General features: G+C 45.6%; 1 protein-coding gene across 1 annotated transcript in view; it reads left to right on the top strand.

Moving 5' to 3' along the window:
• The window catches only part of LOC118401806 (potassium/sodium hyperpolarization-activated cyclic nucleotide-gated channel 2-like), a 75,241-nt gene that overhangs the window by 49,394 nt on the left and 3,230 nt on the right, over nt 1–22,617 (top strand). The window contains exons 4-5 of the mRNA XM_052476372.1: nt 3,267–3,485; nt 21,979–22,125. Of these exons, the coding sequence (XP_052332332.1) occupies nt 3,267–3,485; nt 21,979–22,125 (366 nt within the window). The remainder of the gene's footprint in view (nt 1–3,266; nt 3,486–21,978; nt 22,126–22,617) is intronic.

The raw sequence follows: 22,617 nt of genomic DNA on the forward strand, positions 1-22,617 counted from the left end.
TCACTGTCTCAAACCGTTCTCTCTATCTCTCTCTCTCTTCCTCTGTCTTTCCCCTCCTCTCTCTCCCTTGTCTCTCCCTCTCTCTCTCCCCCTCACTGTCTCTAACCCACTCTCGCTCTCTCTTGCTTTCTCTCTCCCCCTCTGTCTCTCACCCTCCCTAATTCTTGTTCTCGCCATCTAACTCTCTCCTCTTTATCTCCCCTGAGTCCTCATTTAAACAACTTCCTCTCCTTGTCTCCTTTGTCCCTAATGCTTTCTGTCTTGTTCCATCCTGTCTATCTCTCCACATCTCTCTACCCTCCTTTCTATCGCCCTACCATCCTCTCTATCTCCCTACATCTCTCTACCCTCCTCTCTATCTCCCTACCCTCCTCTCTATCTCCCTACCATCCTATCTATCTCCCTACATCTCTCTACCCTCCTCTCTATCTCCCTACATCTCTCTACCCTCCTCTCTATCTCCCTACCATCCTATCTATCTCCCTACATCTCTCTACCTTCCTCTCTCTATCTCTCTACCCCCTCTCCATCTCCCTACATCTCTCTACCCTCCTCTCTATCTCCCTACATCTCTCTACCTACATCTCTCTATCTCCCTACCATCCTATCTATCTCCCTATCATCTCTCTATCTCTCTACCCCCTCCTTTCTCTACCTCTCTATCTCCCTACCATCCTATCTATCTCTACATCTCTCTACCTTTACCTCCTTTCTCTATCCTCTCCTCTCTATCTCCCTACCCTCCTCTCTATCTCCCTACCATCTCTCTATCTCCTCCATCCTCTCTATCTACCATCCTCTCTATCTCCCTATATCCTCTATCTCCTACATCTCTACCTCTCCTCTCTATCTCTCTATCTCTACCCCTACCTCTCTATCTCTATCTCCCTACTCCTCTCTATCTCCCTACCCTCCTCTCTCTCTACCCTCCCTACATCTCCCACCTCTGTCTCCTCCCTACATCTCTCTACCATCCTATCTCTCTCTCTACATCTCTCTACCCTCCTCTCTGTCTCCCTACCATCCTCTCTCTCGCTACCCTCCTCTCTCTCTCGCTATCTCTCTACTCTCCTCTCTATCTCTCTATCCACCTCTCTCTCTACCCTCCTCTCCATCGCTCTACCATCCTCTCTCTCTATCTCTCTACCATCCTCTCTCTCTCACTCTCTCTCTACCCTCCTCTTTCGCTACCCTCCTCTCTATCTCTCCACCGTCCTCTCTATCTCTCCACCGTCCTCTCTATCTCCCTACCAGCCTCTCTGTCTCCCTCAACCATCCTCTCTCTCTATCTCTCTACCCTCTTCTCTCTCTATCTCTATACCCTCCTCCCTCTATCTTCCCTTCTCTCTCTCTTTCTACCCTTTCTATCTCTGCAACCCCCCCCCTCTCTCTCTCTCAATTCAATTACATCTCTATCTCTCTACCCTCCTCTCTCTATCTACCCTCCTCTCTCTATCTCTCTACCCTCCTTTCTCTATCTCTCTACCCTATTCTCTCTCTAACTCTCTACCCCCCTCTTTAATTCAATTCAATTCAAGGGCTTTATTGGCATGGGAAACATGTGTTAACATTGCCAAAGCAAGTGAGGTAGATAATATATAAAGTGAATATATAAAGTGAAATAAACAATAAAAATTAACAGTAAACATTACACATACAGAAGTTTCAAAACAATAAAGACATTACAAATGTCATATTATATATATATACAGTGTTTTAACAATGTACAAATGGTTAAAGGACACAAGATAAAATAAATAAGCATAAATATGGGTTGTATTTACAATGGTGTGTGTTCTTCACTGGTTGCCCTTTTCTCGTGGCAACAGGTCACAAATCTTGCTGCTGTGACCCAGTAGATATGGGAGTTTTATCGAAATTGGATTTGTTTTCGAATTCTTTGTGGATCTATGTAATCTGAGGGAAATATGTGTCTCTAATGTGGTCATACAATGGGCAGGAGGTTAGGAAGTGCAGCTCAGTTTCCACCTCATTTTGTGGACAGTGTGCACATAGTCTGTCTTCTCTTGAGAGCCATGTCTGCCTATGGCGGCCTTTCTCAATAGCAAGGCTATGCTCACTGAGTCTGTACATAGTTAAAGCTTTCCTTAATTTTGGGTGGTCAGTGGTCAGGTATTCTGCCGCTGTGTACTCTCTGTTTAGGGCCAAATATAATTCTAGTTTGCTCTGTTTTTTTGTTAATTCTTTCCAATGTGTCAAGTAATTATCTTTTTGTTTTCTCATGATTTGGTTGTGTCTAATTGTGCTGCTGTCCTGGGGCTCTGTAGGGTGTGTTTGTGTTTGTGAACAGAGCCCCAGGACCAGCTTGCTTAGGGGACCCTTCTCCAGGTTCATCTCTCTGTAGGTGATGGCTTTGTTATGGAAGGTTTGTGAATCGCTTCCTTTTAGGTGGTTATAGAATTTAACGGCTTTGTTCTGGATTTTGATCATTAGTGGGTATCAGCCTTGTTCTGCTCTTCATGCATTATTTGGTGTTCTACGTTGTACACGGAGGATATTTTTGCAGAATTATGCGTGCAGAGTCTCAATTTGGTGTTTGTCCCATTTTGTGAATTCTTGGTTGGTGAGCGGACCCCAGACCTCACAACCATAAAGGGCAATGGGCTCTATGACTGATTCAAGTATTTTTAGCCAGATCCTAATTGGTATGTTGAAATTTATGTTCCTTTTGATGGCATAGAATGCCCTTCTTGCCTTGTCTCTCAGATCGTTCACAGCTTTGTGGAAGTTACCTGTGGCGCTGATGTTTAGGCCAAGGTATGTATAGTTTTTTGTGTGCTCTAGGGCAACAGTGTCTAGATGGAATTTGTATTTGTGGTCCTGGTGACTGGACCTTTTTTGGAACACCATTATTTTGGTCTTACTGAAATTTACTGTCAGGGCCCAGGCCTCTCTCTATCTCTCTACCCTCCTCTCTATATCTCTCTACCCTCCTCTCTCTATCTCTCTACCCTCCTCTCTATATCTCTCTACCCTCCTCTCTATATCTCTCCACCCTCCTCTCTATATCTCTCTACCCTCCTTTCTATCTCCCTCTACCTCCCTCTATCTCCATCTATCCTCTTCTCTCTGTCTCTACTCTCCTCTGTCTATCACTTCTTCTCAGTCTCTTACTTTGAGTCACCAACTCAAAAACTTTCAAGACTTTCCTCTTTTCGTTTCTTCTCCTCTCCTCCCCAAATGTGTTTTCCTCTGTCTTTCATACATATTTAATTTCATTTTCTCTTTCATTTTTCTCTTTGCAGAATGACACATGGTCTGAGCTGTATTCATTTGCAGTGTTCAAGGCAATGAGCCACATGTTGTGTATCGGCTACGGTCGGCAGGCCCCGGAGAGCCTGTCTGATATCTGGCTCACCATGCTCAGCATGATCGTAGGGGCCACCTGCTACGCTGTGTTCATAGGCCATGCCACTGCACTCATCCAGTCCCTGGACTCGTCCCGACGACAGTACCAGGAGAAGGTAAAAATACTTTATCCCTTTATTCCTCTGTCTTCATCCTTCTCTCCCTCATCCCTCTCTCCCTCTGTCTTCATCCTTCTCTCCCTCCATCCCTCTCTCCCTCTGTCTTCATCCTTCTCTCCCTACATCCCTCTCTCTGTCTTCATCCTTTTCTCCCTCCATCCCTCTCTCTCTCTGTCTTCAACCTTCTCTCCCTCCATCCCTCTCTCTCTGTCTTCATCCTTCTCTCCCTCCATCCCTCTCTCCCTCTGTCTTCATCCTTCTCTCCCTCCATCCCTCTCTCTGTCTTCATCCTTCTCTCCCTCCATCCCTCTCTCCCTCTGTCTTCACCCTTCTCTCCCTCCATCCCTCTCTCCCTCTGTCTTCATCCTTCTCTCCCTCCATCCCTTTCCCTCTGTCTTCATCCTTCTCTCCCTCCATCCCTCTCTCTCTGTCTTCACCCTTCTCTCCCTCCATACCTCTCTCCCTCTGTCTTCATCCTTCTCTCCCTCCATCCCTTTCCCTCTGTCTTCATCCTTCTCTCCCTCCATCCCTCTCTCTCTGTCTTCACCCTTCTCTCCCTCCATCCCTCTCTCCCTCTGTCTTCATCCTTCTCTCCCTCCATCCCTCTCTCTCTGCCTTCATCCTTCTCTCCCTCCATCCCTCTCTCCCTCTGCCTTCATCATTCTCTCCCTCCATCCCTCTCTCCCTTTGTCTTCATCCTTCTCTCCCTCCATCCATCTCTCCCTCTGTCTTCATCCTTCTCTCCCTCCATCCCTCTCTCCCTTTGTCTTCATCCTTCTCTCCCTCCATCCCTCTCTCCCTTTGTCTTCATCATTCTCTCCCTCCATCCCTCTCTCCCTCTGTCTTCACCCTTCTCTCCCTCCATCCCTCTCTCTCTGTCTTCATCCTTTTCACCCTCCATCCCTCTCTCTCTCTGTCTTCGTCCTTCTCTCCCTCCATCCCTCTCTCCCTTTGTCTTCATCCTTCTCTCCCTCCATCCCTCTCTCCCTCTGTATTCATCCTTCTCTCCCTCCATCCCTCTCTCCCTCTATCCCCCTCTCTCTCTGTCTTCATCCTTCTCTCCTTCCATCCCACTCTCCCTCTGTCTTCATCCTTCTCTCCCTCCATCCCTCTCTCCCTCTGTCTTCATCCTTCTCTCCCTCCATCCCTCTCTCTGTCTTCATCCTTCTCTCCCTCCATCCCTCTCTCCCTTTGTCTTCATCCTTCTCTCTCGCCATCCCTCTCTCCCTTTGTCTTCATCCTTCTCTCCCTCCATCCCTCTCTCTCTCTGCCTTCATCCTTCTCTCCCTCCACCCCTCCCTCTCTCCTTCCATCCCTCTCTCTCTCACCTCCATCCTTTACTGTCTACCCTAACTCTTGTCTAATCCCTGGACTCCTCCTAATGGGAAGGTAGAGTCTCTGCTATCTCTCTCTCTCGCTCTCTTTCCCTCTCTCTCTCTCTCTCTCTCTCTCTCTCTCTCTCTCTCTCTCTCCTCTCTCTCTCTCTCTCTCTTTCCTCTCTCTCTCTCTCTCTCTCTCTCTCTCTCTTTCTCTGTCCCTCTGTCTCTCTCTCTCTCTCCCTCTCTCTCTCTCTCTCTCTCTTTCCCTCTCTCTCTCTCTCTCTCTTCCATCCCTCTGTCTCTCCTCTCTTTCTCTCTCTCCTCTCTCTCTTTCCCTCTCTCTCTCTCTCTCTTTCCTCTCTCTCTCTCTCTCTCTCTCTCTCTCCTCTCTCTCTCTCTCTCTCTCTCTCTCTCTCTCTCTCTCTCTCTCTCTCTCTCTCTCTCTCTCTCTCTCTCTCTCTCTCTCTTTCCTTAATTTCCTTATCTTAATCCCTGGACTCCTCCTAATGGGAAGGTAGAGTCTCTGCTATCTCTCTCTCTCGCTCTCTTTCCCTCTCTCTCTCTCTCTCTTTCTCTCTCTCTCTCTCTCTCTCTCTCTCTCTCTCTCTCTCTCTCTCTCTCTCTCTCTCTCTCTCCCTCCCTCTCTCTCTTCTCCTCTCTCTCTCTCTCTCTCTCTCTCTCCCTCTCCCACTAGCTCTCTTTCTCTCTCTATCCCTCTCTCTTTCTTTCTATCTCTCTATCTCTTTCTCTCTCTCTCTCTCTCTCTCTTCTCTCTCTCTCTCTCTCTCTCTCTCTCTCTCTCTCTCTCTCTCTCTCTCTCTCTCTCTCACGCTCTCGCTCTCGCTCTCGCTCTCGCTCTTTCCTGCAACAACCTAACCAGGTCCATGCACAGACCTTTCTCAGAGGGCATGTGCTGAAAATAAAAGTAATTTTGAACATAGGCCTATTTATTTCTGCAACAACACATTCAATCATCATCACAAATTGTAAGCAAGCTAGTTCCAGTGCCTCCTAAAGACAGTGACATCAGGAACAGGGGGTAGGGTATCAGCTGATCATTGATGTTGATGATTTGTGTAAATCTGCTGATTAGCTAGCTTGACTTCTTTTACTGGTTGTGATTTGCCTCTCTATGCCTTTCTGTGTCTCTCTGATGCGAGTAGCAGCCAACCAGACTCAATATGCATGATGATGTAGACTAAATGAAGTGTTTTCAAGTGTTAAAAATGATGAGGCAGTACCAGGCACATGCACAGACAGGACTCTACCTGTGCAGAGAAAATGCCTCTTCCAGTCTCCAAAGTTTTGTTCCTTTGTATTTTTGGTCAATTTTCTTCTGAACACACAGCCCGCAGCTCACCAACATTTTTGATTTAGCTTAATGAGAATATTGATGCAAAAGTGTAAACAAGAGGGAAACATTTTCATTTTTTTAGACTGTTTTGCTTTATGATTTGTCAACTCACATACAATAATGTATCTGTGGTTCATGTCATAGTAGGTTCTTGTGTGTGTCTTGACCAATCAGATTCACAGAAATCACAGGTTGTGCGGGCCGGCACAAGGCAAATCGTCCAGTAAAGCACAAAGAGCGCTCTCCTCTTTCCTCCGGTATTTATTTAGCAAGTGTGATAACACCTCACTCCCAACAGACACAAACAAAAACCCTTCACAGAAATGTTGCAGCAGCCTCCACCTTAACGTTATCAATCTGACATGCTGTATGGGATGGAAATGAGATGACTTTTCAGACGGATCAACTGTAGGCTACGGATAACAACCACAGCTTCATATGCTACAGCCAGGGTCATCTCCGGGGAGGGTAAACAGGGTAAAGGGTAAACAAAGGAATCTTGTTAGTGTTATGCATTTATAACCCATTTATTTGTCTAAATTATTATAAATACATAAATATATTTTCTGAAAATGTTAATATGACCAAATTTGGTTCCGTTGGCTAGGCTACCTTGACCTTTTCAATCCAAAATGATTAGCCTACCTGAAATGAACAACACAACGCTAGTGATGACAGACTGTAAGTTAGTCTTTTAATTATAGTTGCATAGGCCTACACGATACAAACCTGCATAAAGCACAGCTCAGCCCTTTGAATTCTATTGTACAGGTGTTGTCTGTGTAAACACCCCTCACAGGTTAGTCTAATATAAAAGATATCATATATTATATGAACAAGGTTGCTGCCCAGTAGTTTTTCCAGGAGTTCTTTTTTAAACCATGTGACCTGATTAGAAAAACTCTGGTCCCATCATAGCCCAAACAAAGCCTTTTTCCAACTGATTAATCACTGTCCTACCCGATATGGTCTGGATTTATACCTGGTTAGGTTACCAAATGAGGAAAAACTCTGTCCCCCAGGGAAAGAAAATGGATCCACACCTCTGGATCCCTGCTACATGACTATAGAGTCATTTTCACACATGAAATTACTATTAAATTACATGATTATAAAATTATATTATGAAGTTAGACGGTTATGGGTGTTATATTATCAAGTAATGTTTTCAAGAGCATTGGTGATAAAACACAATCTGTAAAATAAAATGACTAGTAGCTAGCCACGGTAGTAGTATTAATATAATAACAATGGATGCCATTTAGCAGGCACTTTTATCCAAAAAGACTTACAGTCACACGTGCATAATCAAAGCCACCCTGATACATCTCCACCCTGACACATCTCCACCCTGACACATCTCCACCCTGACACATCTCCACCCTGATACATCTCCACCCTGACACATCTCCACCCTGATACATCTCCACCCTGATACATCTCCACCCTGATACATCTCCACCCTGATACATCTCCACCCTGACACATCTCCACCCTGATACATCTCCACCCTGATACATCTCCACCCTGATACATCTCCACCCTGACACATCTCCACCCTGACACATCTCCACCCTGATACATCTCCACCCTGACACATCTCCACCCTGATACATCTCCACCCTGACACATCTCCACCCTGATACATCTCCACCCTCCACCCTGATACATCTCCATCTCACCCTGACATCATCTCATCTCCACCCTGATACATCTCCATCTCCACCCTGACACATCTCCACCATCTCCACCCTGACACATCTCAACCCTGACACATCTCAACCCTGATACACATCATCAACCCTGATACATCTCCACCCTGATACATCTCCACCCTGACACATCTCCACCCTGATACATCTCCACCCTGACACATCTCCACCCTGACACATCTCCACCCTGACACATCTCCACCCTGACACATCTCCACCCTGATACATCTCCACCCTGACACATCTCCACCCTGATACATCTCCACCCTGACACATCTCCACCCTGACACATCACAACCCTGATACATCTCCACCCTGACACATCTCCACCCTGATACATCTCCACCCTGACACATCTCCACCCTGACACATCTCCACCCTCTCACCCTGACATCTCCACCCTGACACATCACAACCCTGATACATCTCCACCCTGACACATCTCAACACCCTGATCTCCACATCTCCACCCTGACACATCTCCACCCTGATACATCTCCACCCTGACACATCTCCACCCTGACACATCTCCACCCTGACACATCTCCACCCTGACACATCTCCACCCTGACACATCTCCACCCTGACACATCTCCACCCTGATACATCTCCACCCTGACACATCTCCACCCTGACACATCTCCACCCTGATACATCTCCACCCTGACACATCTCCACCCTGACACATCTCCACCCTGATACATCTCCACCCTGACACATCTCCACCCTGACACATCTCCACCCTGACACATCTCAACCCTGATACATCTCCACCCTGACACATCTCCCTGACACATCTCCACCCTGACACATCTCAACCCTGACACATCTCCACCCTGACACATCTCAACCCTGATACATCTCAACCCTGATACATCTCCACCCTGACACATCTCCACCCTGACACATCTCAACCCTGACACATCTCCACCCTGATACATCTCCACCCTGATACATCTCCACCCTGACACATCTCCACCCTGACACATCTCCACCCTGATACATCTCAACCCTGATACATCTCCACCCTGACACATCTCCACCCTGATACATCTCCACCCTGACACATCTCCACCCTGATCCACATCTCATCTCACCCTGATCACATGACTCTCCACCCTGATCACATCTCACACCCCACCCTGACACATCACAACCCTGACACATCACAACCCTGACACATCTCCACCCTGACACATCTGATACATCACCCTGACACATCTCCACCCTGACACATCTCCACCCTGACACATCACAACCCTGATACATCTCCACCCTGACACATCTCCACCATCTGACACATCTCATCACTAACCCTGACCTCCACCTGACACATCTCCACCCTGACACATCACAACCCTGATACATCTCCACCCTGATACATCTCCACCCTGACACATCTCCACCCTGACACATCTCCACCCTGACACATCTCCACCCTGACACATCTCAACCCTGATACATCTCCACCCTGACACATCTCCACCCTGACACATCTCCACCCTGACACATCTCCACCCTGACACATCTCCACCCTGATACATCACAACCCTGACACATCTCAACCCTGACACATCTCCCCTGACCCTCCACCCTGACACATCTCCACCCTGACATCTCAACCCTGACACATCTCACCCTGATACATCTCCACCCCTGATACATCTCCACCCTGATACATCTCCACCCTGATCTCCACACACATCTCCACCCTGACACATCTCCACCCTGATACATCTCCACCCTGACACATCTCCACCATGACATCTCACCCTGACACATCTCACCCTGACATCTCATGACACATCTCAACCCTGATACATCTCCACCCTGACACATCTCCCCTGACCCCCTGACATCTCCACCCTGACACATCTCCACCCTGACACATCTCCACCCTGACACATCTCCACCCTGACACATCTCAACCCTGACACATCACAACCCTGACACATCTCCACCCTGACACATCTCCACCCTGACACATCTCCACCCTGACACATCTCCACCCTGACACATCTCCACCCTGACACATCACAACCCTGATACATCTCCACCCTGACACATCTCCACCCTGACACATCTCCACCCTGACACATCTCCACCCTGACACATCTCCACCCTGATACATCTCCACCCTGATACATCTCCACCCTGATACATCTCCACCCTGACACATCTCCACCCTGACACATCTCCACCCTGACACATCACAACCCTGATACATCTCCACCCTGACACATCTCCACCCTGATACATCTCCACCCTGATACATCTCCACCCTGACACATCTCCACCCTGACACATCTCCACCCTGACACATCTCCACCCTGACACATCTCCACCCTGACACATCTCCACCCTGACACATCTCAACCCTGACACATCTCCACCCTGACACATCTCCACCCTGACACATCTCCACCCTGACACATGACAACCCTGACACATCTCCACCCTGACACATCTCCACCCTGATACATCTCCACCCTGACACATCTCCAGCCATCACAAACGTGTCTGTCCTCTGAAGTGTTTGTTTGATGTCCTTTGGGCATGTATTTTGCTCCCCAGATGAGTGGCAGTTTTAAATGTGCTGCTTCCAGAATGTGACGGCAAAGCGTTTTAATGATGATACTGATTACTGCAGTGATACAACAACAATCAGTTGTGTTCTAACTATGGTGATGATTATGTTGCCTGAAACGTGTAGTGAAATTATAGCTTCATTTCCTGCGTATTAGTAGTACTACTAAATGAATGAATGGATGAATGAATGAATTACCATTATTCCTTTACTGCTAGGCTATTCTTTCCCGTCATATTACTTCTGCTATGCAGAATAATTCACAAATGATAGGCTATGTAACAATGACATCGAAAATGTAGTGATTTATAAGTAAAGTAAGAATTCATTTATTTTATTATTGAACCACTAGGCATCTTTTGGTTGTACCTAGTTGGTAGTAAGGTGGCCTACAAACTGATCTTTGACATAGGTACCAGATAGTACCTGTTGTATAGCAGTATAACACCATATAGTTTCTCTGTAGATCCCAGGTAGATACCTGCAGAGCACAGCCAGCAAGCTTTAGTCTAGTGCTAATGAGTAGTATTGCAGTAGTGTCGCCTGGTGTTAGCAGCAGCGTTAGCAACACAAGCCCTGGCTCCTGTCTCCAAGCAGAGTCTCTGTGGTTGTCGAGCTGGGGCAGTGTTCCTACATCTCAGCAGCCAATCGGAGTGAGCGGGTGTGTTCACCCAGGTAGAGCCACGTTGCCGCGGGCTGGGGGTAGCAGGGGGGTTAAGGGAGGGAGGCAGATGTGGAAGAGGAGGGAAAGGTGGAGTGGGAGATATGACGTCCCTCTGGGCAGCAGCAGAATTGATGAGGCAGCAGACCTGCTGCCAATGTCGTCCTGAAGGTGATGTCCCCACCATGGCCCTCTCTCTCCCTTTCCCTGCCTCTCCCACACAATCTCCCTCTCTCCCTTTCCCTGCCTCTCCCACCCAATCTCTCTCTCTTGCACACACATTGTTGCTCTCATCCCGCTTCCCTTCCATCTCTATCCTCTCGGTCTCTCTCTTTCTGTCTGTCTACCTCTCTCTACCTTTTCTCTCTCTCTCTCTCTCCCTCCCTGTCCTCTCTCTCTTTCCCTGTCCTTCTCTCGCTCTCTCTCTCTGACCTTCTCTCCCCCCCCCCCTCTCTCTCTCTCTCTTTCTCTCTCTCTCTCTCACACTCTCTCTCTCTCTCCCTGTCCTTCTCTCTCTCTTTCCCCTTCTCTCTCTCCTTCCCTCTCTCTGTTGGCTGTGTCCTTGAGAGGTGCAGTGCTAACTGGCCGCTACGAGCAGGGGGACTTATGAGCTATAGATGGTCTGAAGTCTCTTGCCTCTTACCTTTTCTATGCGATTTTGGGCCATAGTCAGAGATGTCAGGACAATAATAGTCATGTTTGTCTGGGAATATCCTCTGTTACGGCAATGCTACTTTTCATTTCATTTCAAGGTCTTTCCTATGAGGAGAGAATTACCTAGTTGTAAATCATATTGGATCACATTTTGTTACCAATCCTACTCGTTGTATTTCACCTCTATTAGATCTGCAATGAGACGATTCTCCATTACCTTTCATCCTTCTTCTCGTGCCCCGGGCAACGGGTGCTAAAAGTTCTCTGTGTGATACACGGTGTGTCTCATCGGTGAGGAATGGTGTCTCCCAGGGGGAGATGAACAACCTGCCAGGTAGCTGGTTTTGCAGCAGACAGTGACTGGTTTTACAGCAGAGAGTGGCTGATTTTACAACAGAGAGTGACTGGTTTTACAAATGCAATCTTATCAGAACATTGGTGTTCTAGAACTTCTTGAACAGGTGAATGGAATCTTTTTATCCTACCTTGAATCAAATGAAGGAGGATTAGGCATCCATGTCAGACTGCACTTGGAGTGTAATGGAACTCTTCCCACTGAATGGAACTGAAAGAGTTGTAATAGTTTGTCTCTCATTTGTATTTCCTGGTCTCTTTAATAACTCTAATCCATTTTACCACTCCACCATGCATTGCAGAGAGGCCAAGTCAGTACATTCCAATAGAAACTTTCTACTCCTCATGATCTGCTGTCAGTTTTTCCGACGACTCTGCTCTGCTAGGGATTATGGTTTCTGAGCTGAGGACCACTGTATGTTTATTAAAACACCCAGAAAAGAAACTGTCAGTCCAGTGAAGCTGCTCTCGGCTGGAGGAATTCTCTATGCCTCCAAATATTACTAAGTGTCATTTAAACCTTCTGCCCCTGATGAGAGTGGAGTCAGTCTGTCTCTGTGGGTTCACACTGTAGCACAGGGGGATGGCCACCAGCCAATCTTGGTCCTGGACAGATGAAGTGGGTGCATGGCCCAGCATTGAAACACCTAATCCAATGAATCAGCCGAGAGTCATTGGATTAATCAGGCGTGTTAGTGCAGGATTGGTCACCCTAAAGGCTGGACAGTATCGTAGCTCAGTACTCAGCAGAGGTCTTTCACAGCCCAAGCTGCGTTGCCTGAAGCATGTAGGAGGATGGAGGATTGTTTACATGTCGGCCACAGAAGTGATCTCCACAAAAAATGACTATAGTATACTATGGGATAAATACTATAATATTCACTGCAGTGTTTTTGCATACCTTACTGTTGTATTTACTGTAGTATACTGTAGTATTTACAGTTAATTATAGTAATTACCATAGTAATTCATGTAATATCTTTGCTGACTGTAGTATACTGTAGTGTTTACAGTAATGTTTTTGCGGACATTACTGTAGTATTTACTGTAGTGTTTTTGATTGATTGTCTTTGACATAGAAGTGCAGGCTTTCTCCTTCAGGAAACCTACTGAAGAAATACTAAAAATGCAACATTTCCATAACCTGTAGGTAGGTAGACTGGGGTCTAAACGGATGCTTCAGCTCGTCTGCACTTTTCTATAAACAGTAGAGAACACAATACATGAGCTGTGCTCCAATACCCATACTAACATACTGTATACTACATACTTAATGAGTATATACTGCATACTATATACTATTAGTTCATTTTAGTATTCTGTAAATGAACAGTATGCTTTTAGTTGAGCGTACTAGCTCTTCACCTGTCTACCAGAAGTTGATGCTATTGCTATGCAATCTCTTGCTAGCTAGTTAGCATAACACATGACAAGTTAGACATTTTACGACATTGGGTGTGTTCGTTCAATGTGGAGTGCCAGTGTGCACTCGTAAATTCAGAGCCTTGTCAGATTGTCCGTTTGTTAAATTCAGGGTGTTTCGCTCTCGCAGCGCACACTGGACGCTCTGGCCCAGGAGTTGGTATGATTTGAGCGTTCGGACCTTACAACGGCAGTCAAGCACCCAAGCTAACATTGGCTAGCTTGCTAGCTACTTCCAGACAAAAATGAGACCACTCTGACCATTTTACTCGCCCTAGCAGAGCTGGTTAGGCAGTTTTCATGTTATCCAGAGCGTTGGTGACTGTAACTGTGCTGCTGGCAACAATTTAATTACGCTTTTTTTGCCAACATTTACTGACACCGGCCATATTCAACTGGTGTTGATCACTCATAAATTCATTATTCTGCGCTCTGGTACACTCAGACGAGTGTGCTCTGAAATCGGAGTAGATTGCCAGAGCGAATTTACGACAGCACCCGAATGTCTGTTGAGAACGCACAACTGCTATACCATTTAGCTAAACTAAGACTGATGGAAATAACGGAAATGGAGGAGATGGCCTCCGTTTTACGGTCTCCTAACCAATAGTGCTATTATGTGGGTTTTTTCACGATATTTGTAAATTATTTTGTACATAATGTTTCTGAAATCGTATCTTACAGAAGAAAAGAGCTTCTGGATATCAGGACAGCGATCACTCACCTCGGATTAGACAAACATTCCTTCAACAACAACAACAACAACAACAACAAGCAGGACTCACACGATATCCTAAAACACCCCGCAGGGTAGACATGTCAATTGTTCGCAAAAGGAAGCGACGCAGAGGAAGAAGAGTTGGATGCCTCGTCTGAACCCGCAGAAGGCAACTAGGGAAGCTGCCGTTACCGTAAATATTACTCGCCTACGTGCAGTCATTGGACAATAAACTAGACGAGGTACAATCACGAATATCCTACCAACGGGACATCAAAAACTGCAATATCCTATGCTTCAGGGAATCGTGGCTGAATGACGACATGGATATTCAGCTAGCAGGATACACGCTGTACTGGCAGGATAGAACAGCACACAGTAAGACGAGGGGGGGGGGGGCTGTGCATATTTGTAAACAACAGCTGGTGCACGAAATCTAAGGAAGTCTCTAGATTTTGCTCGCCTGAAGTAGAGTATATTGTGATAAATTGCAGGCCACACTACTTGCCTAGAGAGTTCTCAGCTATACTTTTCGTGGCTGTTTATTTACCACCACAGACAGATGCTGGCACCTAGACCACATTCAGTCAGCTGTATAAGGAAATAAGCAAACAGGAAACCACTCACCCAGAGGCGGCGCTCCTAGTGGCCGGAGACTTTAATGCAGGGAAACTTAAATCAGTTCTACCAAATCTCTATCAACATGTTAAATGTAACCAGAGGGAAAAAAATTGTAGATCACCTGTACTCCACACACAGAGACGCATTGCAAAGCTCTCCCTCGCCCACCATTTGGTAAATCCGACCACAACTCCATCCTCCTGATTCCTGCTTACAAGCAAAAATGAAAGCAGGAAGCATCAGTGACTCGGTCTATAAAAAAGTGGTCAGATGAAGCAGATGCTAAACTACAGGACTGTTTTGCTATCACAGACTGGAACATGTTCCGGGATTCTTCCGATGACATGAGGAATACACCACATCAGTCACCGGCTTTATCAATAAGTGCATTGAGGACGTCGTTCCCAGAGTGACTGTACGTACATACCCCAACCAGAAGCCATGGATTACAGGTAACATTCGCACTGAGCTAAAGGGTAGAGCTGCCGCTTTCAAGGTGCGGGACTCTAACCCGGAACCTTACAAGAAATCCCACTATGCCCTCCGATGGACCATCAAACAGGCAAAGTGTCAAGACAGGGCTAAGATTAAATCATACTACACCAGCTCTAATGCTCGTCGGATGTGGCAGGGCTTGCAAACTATTACAGACTACAAAGGGAAGCACAGCCGCGAACTGCCCAGTGACACGAGCCTACCAGACGAGATAAATCACTTCTATGCTCGCTTCGAGGCAAGCAACACTGAGGCATGCATGAGAACATCAGCTTTTCCGGACGACTGTGTGATCAAGCTCTCCGTAGCCGACGTGAGTAAGACCTTTAAACAGGTCAACATACACAAGGCTGTGGGGCCAGATGGATTACCAGGACGTGTGCTCCGGGCATGTGCTGACCAACTGGCAGGTGTCTTCACTGACATTTTCAACATGTCCCTGATTGAGTCAGTAATACCAACATGCTTCAAGCAGACCACCATAGTCCCTGTGCTCAAGAACACAAAGGCAACCTGCCTAAATGACTCAGACCTGTAGCACTCACGTCCGTAGCCATGAAGTGCTTTGAAAGGCTGGTAATGGCTCACATCAACCCCATTATCCCAGAAACCCTAGACCCACCCTAATTTGCATACCGCCCAAACAGATCCACAGATGATGCCATCTCTATTACACTCCACACTGCCCTTTCCCACCTGGAAAAAATAAACACCTATGTGAGACTGCTGTTCATTGACTACATCTCAGCGTTCAACACATGAACCTGGGACTAAACACCTCGCTCTGCAACTGGATCCTGGACTTCCTGACAGGCCGCCCCCAGGTGGTGAGGGTAGGTAGCAACACATCTGCCACGCTGATCCTCAACACTGGAGCTCCCCAGGGATGCGTGCTCAGTCCCCTCCTGTACTCCCTGTTCACCCACGACTGCATGGCCAGGCACGACTCCAACGCCATCATTAAGTTTGCTGACGACACAACAGTGGTAGGCCTGATCACCGACAATGACGAGACAGCCTATAGGGAGGAGGTCAGAGACCTGGCCGTGTGGTGCCAGAATTAACAACCTATCCCTCAACGTAACCAAGACTAAGGAGATGATTGTTGTCTACAGGAAAAGGAGAACCGAGCACGTCCCCATTCTCATCGACGGGGCTGTAGAGGAGCAGGTTGAGAGCTTCACTGACAATTCCTCCAACAACAAACTAGATTGGTCCAAACACACCAAGACAGTCGTGAAGAGGGCACAACAAAGCCTATTCCCCCTCAGGAAACGAAAAAGATTTGGCATGGGTCCTGAGATCCTCAAAAGGTTCTACAGCTGCAACATGGAGAGCATCCCGTACGGTTGCATCACTGCCTGGTACGGCAATTGCTCGGCCTCCGACCGCAAGGCACTTCAGAGGGTAGTGCGCATGGCCCAGTACATCACTGGGGAAAAGCTGCCTGCCATCCAGGACCTCTACACCAGGCGGTGTCAGAGGATGGCCCTAACAATTATCAAAGACCCCAGCCACCCCAGTCATAGACTGTTCTCTCTACTACCGCATGGCAAGCGGTACCGGAGTGCCAAGTCTAGGACAAAAAAGGCTTCTCAACAGTTTTTACCCCCAAGCCATAAGACTCCTGAACAGGTAATCAAATGGCTACCCAGACTATTTGCATTGTGTGCCCCCTCCAACCCCCCTTTAATGCTGCTGCTATTCTCTCTTTATCTTATATGCATAGTCACTTTAACTATACATTCATGTACATACTACCTAAATTGGCCCGTCCAACTAGTGCTCCCACACATTGGCTAACCGGTCTATCTGCATTGTGTCCCACCACCCGCCAACCCCTCTTTTTACGCTACTGCTACTCTCTGTTCATCATATATTCATAGTCACTTTAACGATACCTACATGTACATACTACCTCAATAAGGCTGACTAACAGGTGTCTGTATATAGCCTTGCTACTCTTATTTTCAAATGTCTTTTTAATAATAATAATAATAATATATGCCATTTAGCAGACGCTTTTATCCAAAGCGACTTACAGTCATGTGTGCATACATTCTACGTATGGGTGGTCCCGGGAATCGAACCCACTACCCTGGCGTTACAAGCGCCATGCTCTACCAACTGTGCTACAGAAGGTGTTTTATTTCTTTACTTACCTACACACACACACACCCATACCTTTTTTTTTCGCACCATTGGTTAGAGCCTGTAAGTAAGCATTTCACTGTTGTATTCAGCGCACGTGACAAATAAACTTTGATTTGATTTGATTTAAGTACTACACATGGTCAATGGATACTACAGTGAGTGTATAAAACATTAAGAAGACCTGCTAGTTCCATGACATAGACTGACCAGGTGAAAGCTATGATCCCTTATTGATGTCACTTGTTAAATCCACTTGAATCAGTGTAGATGAAGGAGAGGAGACAGGTCAAAGAAGGAATTTTAAGCCTTGAAACAATTGAGACATGGATCATGTATGTGTGCCATTCAGAGGGTGAATGGACAAGACAAAATATTTAAGTGCCTTTGAACGAGGTATGGTTATAGGTGCCAGGTGCACTGGTTTGAGTGTGTCAAGAACTGCAACGCTGCTGTGTTTTTCACACTAAACAGTTTCCCATATGTATCAAGAATGGTCCACCACCCAAAGGATATCCAGCCAACTTGATACAACTGTTGGAAGCATTGGAGTCAACATGGACCAGCCTCCCTGTGGAACGCTTTTGACACCTTGTTGTCCATGTCACCTTGTATTCCTTGTAGTCCATGGGCAAAAGTGGGTGCAACTAAATATTAGGAAGATGTTGCTAATGTTTTGTACACTCAGTGTAGTTTTCTACAGTTTTCTACAGTTTACTACAGTGTATTATCTTCTCTCAGACACAAATCAAGTCTCTGACCACCTCCATTACTCAGACTGAGTTAGGATCTACTGTGGCCACCATTAGTTCTTACTGTATATAGAGGTTTAAATATCAATATGTACACTTTTAGAAAAAAAAGGTGCTAACCTATAAGGGTTCTTCAGCTGTCCTCATAGGAGAACCCTTTGAAGAACCCTTTTGGGTTCTAAGTAAAAAAAAAAAAAACATTTTGGGTTCCCTGTAGAACCCTTTCCACAGAGGGTTCTACATGGTACCCAAAATAGTTCTACCTGAAACCAGAAATGGTTATGATCCTTTTGGAACTCACTTTTTTAAAGACGGTAGCTCATAGATGTACGTAAACGTATTCAGACATTCAATGGAGGAAAATATAAAACAAAATGTAAGACTTGCACAGGCCAACATCCCGTGGACATTAGCTCTCTCAGAGTCAATCTCAGTGTGTTTCTGATTCCGTAGAAATCCAATTAACACAGCAGTAGTGACTTTGATGTTGTTTTACCTCTGCTCTCTGGCGGGATGGGAGACAGAGAGACAGGGAGACAGGCTTTGACTTGGCTGTCACTAGCCTCTCACTCACTGCTAGATGTGCTATGTATTATAATGAAGTGATTTAGGCCGGAATTAATTATATATCTGAAAATGCTGTCCGCACTGAACCCAAATTAGAATTCCTCATGGTGAGGAGCGAGGACTGAGGGGAGAGGAAAGGGTAGAGAGGAGAGGGAAAAGGGGAGGCCATGGGGGGGTTGAGATGAAACAGCTTTAAAGATAGATGCTGCAGAGACGTATAAGTGTCACTGATGTCACTTGTGTCACTGGAGCAGACCGGGGGGTTGTGTTCAGCGTCAACATGATGAGTGATGAATTGATAATCGCTATGACATATCTATTTCCATTTACTTTCATTGGATTTTTACTATTTCTGTGTTTAACTGTAAGGGATAAATAGTGTCAGACACAGTTTGTACCCTATTATATGCCCCTGGGTAGAAGTACAAGTGATAGAACATTGTCCATCATGCTGTCAATAGTGAATGGAGAACTATTCCACCACCAAGTGCTAAACAGAAATCCATGAATGCCAATGTTTAGGCTACATCTCTCACACTGTTTAGCTGCAGCATATGGACCAATCAACGTGACACAGAAAATGGGTGTCATTTTGACCCTCTTTGGATGTTTGTCAGTCCCCCTCCGAGCGCTGTGGCTCATTGGCTAACCCTTTCTCTCATTTCTCAAAAACATCGGAGTGCTGTCAGGTTGTGAAAATCCATCTTGCACCTGGACATGTTTTTCAAAAGCAGGTCATTAAACCGCAGCTATTTAAGCCAATCAGCAGCCAAACAGATAGTGTTTTGTTGCTTCATTCTCCTGTACTCAAGAGTCTAAATCCCTGGGGATAGGTTTGACCCATGACCTCTAGATTACCATCAGATTCTGTTGTTATGATGGTTAGCCTATCAGCATCACCATCCGATTCTGTTGTTATGATGGTTAGCCTATCAGCATCACCATCAGATTCTGTTGTTATGATGGTTAGCCTATCAGCATCACCATCAGGTTCTGTTGTTATGATGGTTAGCCTATCAGCATCACCATCAGATTCTGTTGTTATGATGGTTAGCCTATCAGCATCACCATCCGATTCTGTTGTTATGATGGTTAGCCTATCAGCATCACCATCCGGTTCAGTTGTTATGATGGTTAGCCTATCAGCATCACAAGCAGGTTCAGTTGTCATGATGGTTAGCCTATCAGCATCACAAGCAGGTTCAGTTGTTATGATGGTTAGCCTATCAGCATCACAAGCAGGTTCAGTTGTCATGATGGTTAGCCTATCAGCATCACAAGCAGGTTCAGTTGTTATGATGGTTAGCCTATCAGCATCACAAGCCGGTTCAGTTGTTATGATGGTTAGCCTATCAGCATCACAAGCAGGTTCAGTTGTTATGATGGTTAGCCTATCAGCATCGCAAGCAGGTTCAGTTGTTATGATGGTTAGCCTATCAGCATCACAAGCAGGTTCAGTTGTTATGACGGTTAGCCTATCAGCATCACCAGCAGGTCCTGGGCTGTTTCTACGTCAGCAACACTACGTCAGCAACACCCTCCCCCCCACACACCCACACACACTACGTCAGCAACACCCCCCACACACCCACACACACTACGTCAGCAACACCTACCTATGCCACCACAGCTTCAGTTCAGCCTGCCTGTCCGAGAGCAGCAGCACTGACGCAGCATCTCATTATGTAACAGCATAAGTTAGGGAAGCAAAGCTTTCATCACCCATGGGAGACTTCACTTCTTTATTTTGCCTTTGAATTATTCAACCGAGCTTGTTAGAATTATATGGCTTCTTCTCGGTGGATGCGGCAGAGATGAAAGCGGAGGGTCAAATGGAGTATGGTAAACCTGTATGGTGCTCCTGTCTAGTAGTAGATCATGAATGAGGCAGTTATTAACACTCTATTACTAGACCTTAGTATGTAGCTTAGTTGGTAGAGCATGGTGTTTGTAACCCCAGGGTAGTGGGTTTGATTCCCTGGACCACCCATATGTTAAATGTATGCAGGCATGACTGTACGTCACTTTGGATAAAAGCATCTGCTAAATGGCATATATTATTATATATTACAATCAGTAAGGTGTTTGTAAGTGTTCACATTCCAGATTTGCATAGTTTATACTATTTTCTCTGAAATTATGAGAGATTCTGTTTTTGTAAATGTTTAATGGTTTGAGAAAGAAGGGAAGGAAAACAGTTAATTCATCTGTCTGTCTGTCTGTCTGTCTGTCTGTCTGTCTGTCTGTCTGTCTGTCTGTCTGTCTGTCTGTCTGTCTGTCTGTCTGTGTGTGTGTCTGCCAGTATGTGTGTGGGTTCTGACGTGTCAGTGCCAGTTAAGACCCAGGCCTGTGTTGTGTTTGTGAAGGCTTTATGAGTGCTGTGTGGAGTGACATGTTTACGAGACAGCTTCCCTGTTTGACGTGGGCTGAACTGCACGAATGCTGACATAAAAGTGCACAGAGGAATCTCTCCATCTCCCACAGCTCAACAGCTTTACAACCACATCTATGTCTTCCTGACTGGCAGACTGGCATCCTGAGGAGGGTTGGGATCAAACACCATGCCAGTTATACACCACCTGATACATTGCATTGATTTAGTAATGCATAGCTTTCGGAGCTGATTTCCCAGACAGAGTAAACTTAGTCCTAGACTAAAAATCGCTAGTCCTAGGCTAGAAAAATGCTCCATTTAGCATGTTTTTAGTCCAGAATAGACTTCATCTTTGTCTGGAAAACCAGACCTTAGTTTTCACTGTGGCCTGTCCACCATCCACTTTAGAAATGTGTCTCCCTTTTTTTCATGATGGAATGGTTGAACCACTCCATAGAGTCAGTTTAAGCTCTACACTCTTAGATACAAATAGTTTATCAGCTGTCCCCATAGGACAACCCTTTTTGGTTCGATGTAGAACCCTTTTTGGTTCCAGGTAGAACTATTTTGGGTTCTATGTAGAACCCTCTGTGGAAGGTGTTCTACTTGGAACTCAAAATGGTTCTACCTGGTACCAAAAAGGGTCCTTCAAAGGGTTATCCTATAAGGATAGCCGAATAACCATTTTTGGTTCTAGATAGAAACCTTTCTGGTTCTAGATAACACATTGACTTTATTTCTCTCTACAGTACAAACAAGTGGAGCAGTACATGTCCTTCCACAAGCTGCCATCCGACTTCCGACAGAAAATCCATGACTATTATGAGCACCGGTACCAGGGGAAGATGTTTGATGAAGACAGCATCCTAGAGGAACTGAACGAACCACTCAGAGAGGTGGGTCTCTGAGTTCCTACCTAAACAGGGACGTCATGAACACACAAACACACACAACCATTTAAAAACATTTCAAGTATTTCCTTCCAAAACGATATATATCCATTTTCAGAAATGCTGGGAAATTAGCTTTTATTGTTGAAAGAAATTATGAAAGAGATTGGTGTGTTTTTTCTCTATCTAATCATCTAATCATCTAATCATCTAATCATCTAATCATCTAATCATCTAATCATCTAATCATCTAATCATCTAATCATCTAATCATCTAATCATCTAATCATCTAATCATCTAATCATCTAATCATCTAATCATCTAATCATCTAATCATCTAATCATCTAATCATCTAATCATCTAATCATCTAATCATCTAATCATCTAATCATCTAATCATCATACATGACAGACATGTATTTGTTTAAAATCCATCACTTGATGGTTTTATTTCAGAGAGACATATAATCATGTTTTTTTGTTGCAAAATGCTATA

The sequence above is a fragment of the Oncorhynchus keta genome, chromosome 23, assembly GCF_023373465.1.
Source record: "Oncorhynchus keta strain PuntledgeMale-10-30-2019 chromosome 23, Oket_V2, whole genome shotgun sequence".
In the NCBI taxonomy this organism is placed as follows: Eukaryota; Metazoa; Chordata; class Actinopteri; order Salmoniformes; family Salmonidae; genus Oncorhynchus; species Oncorhynchus keta.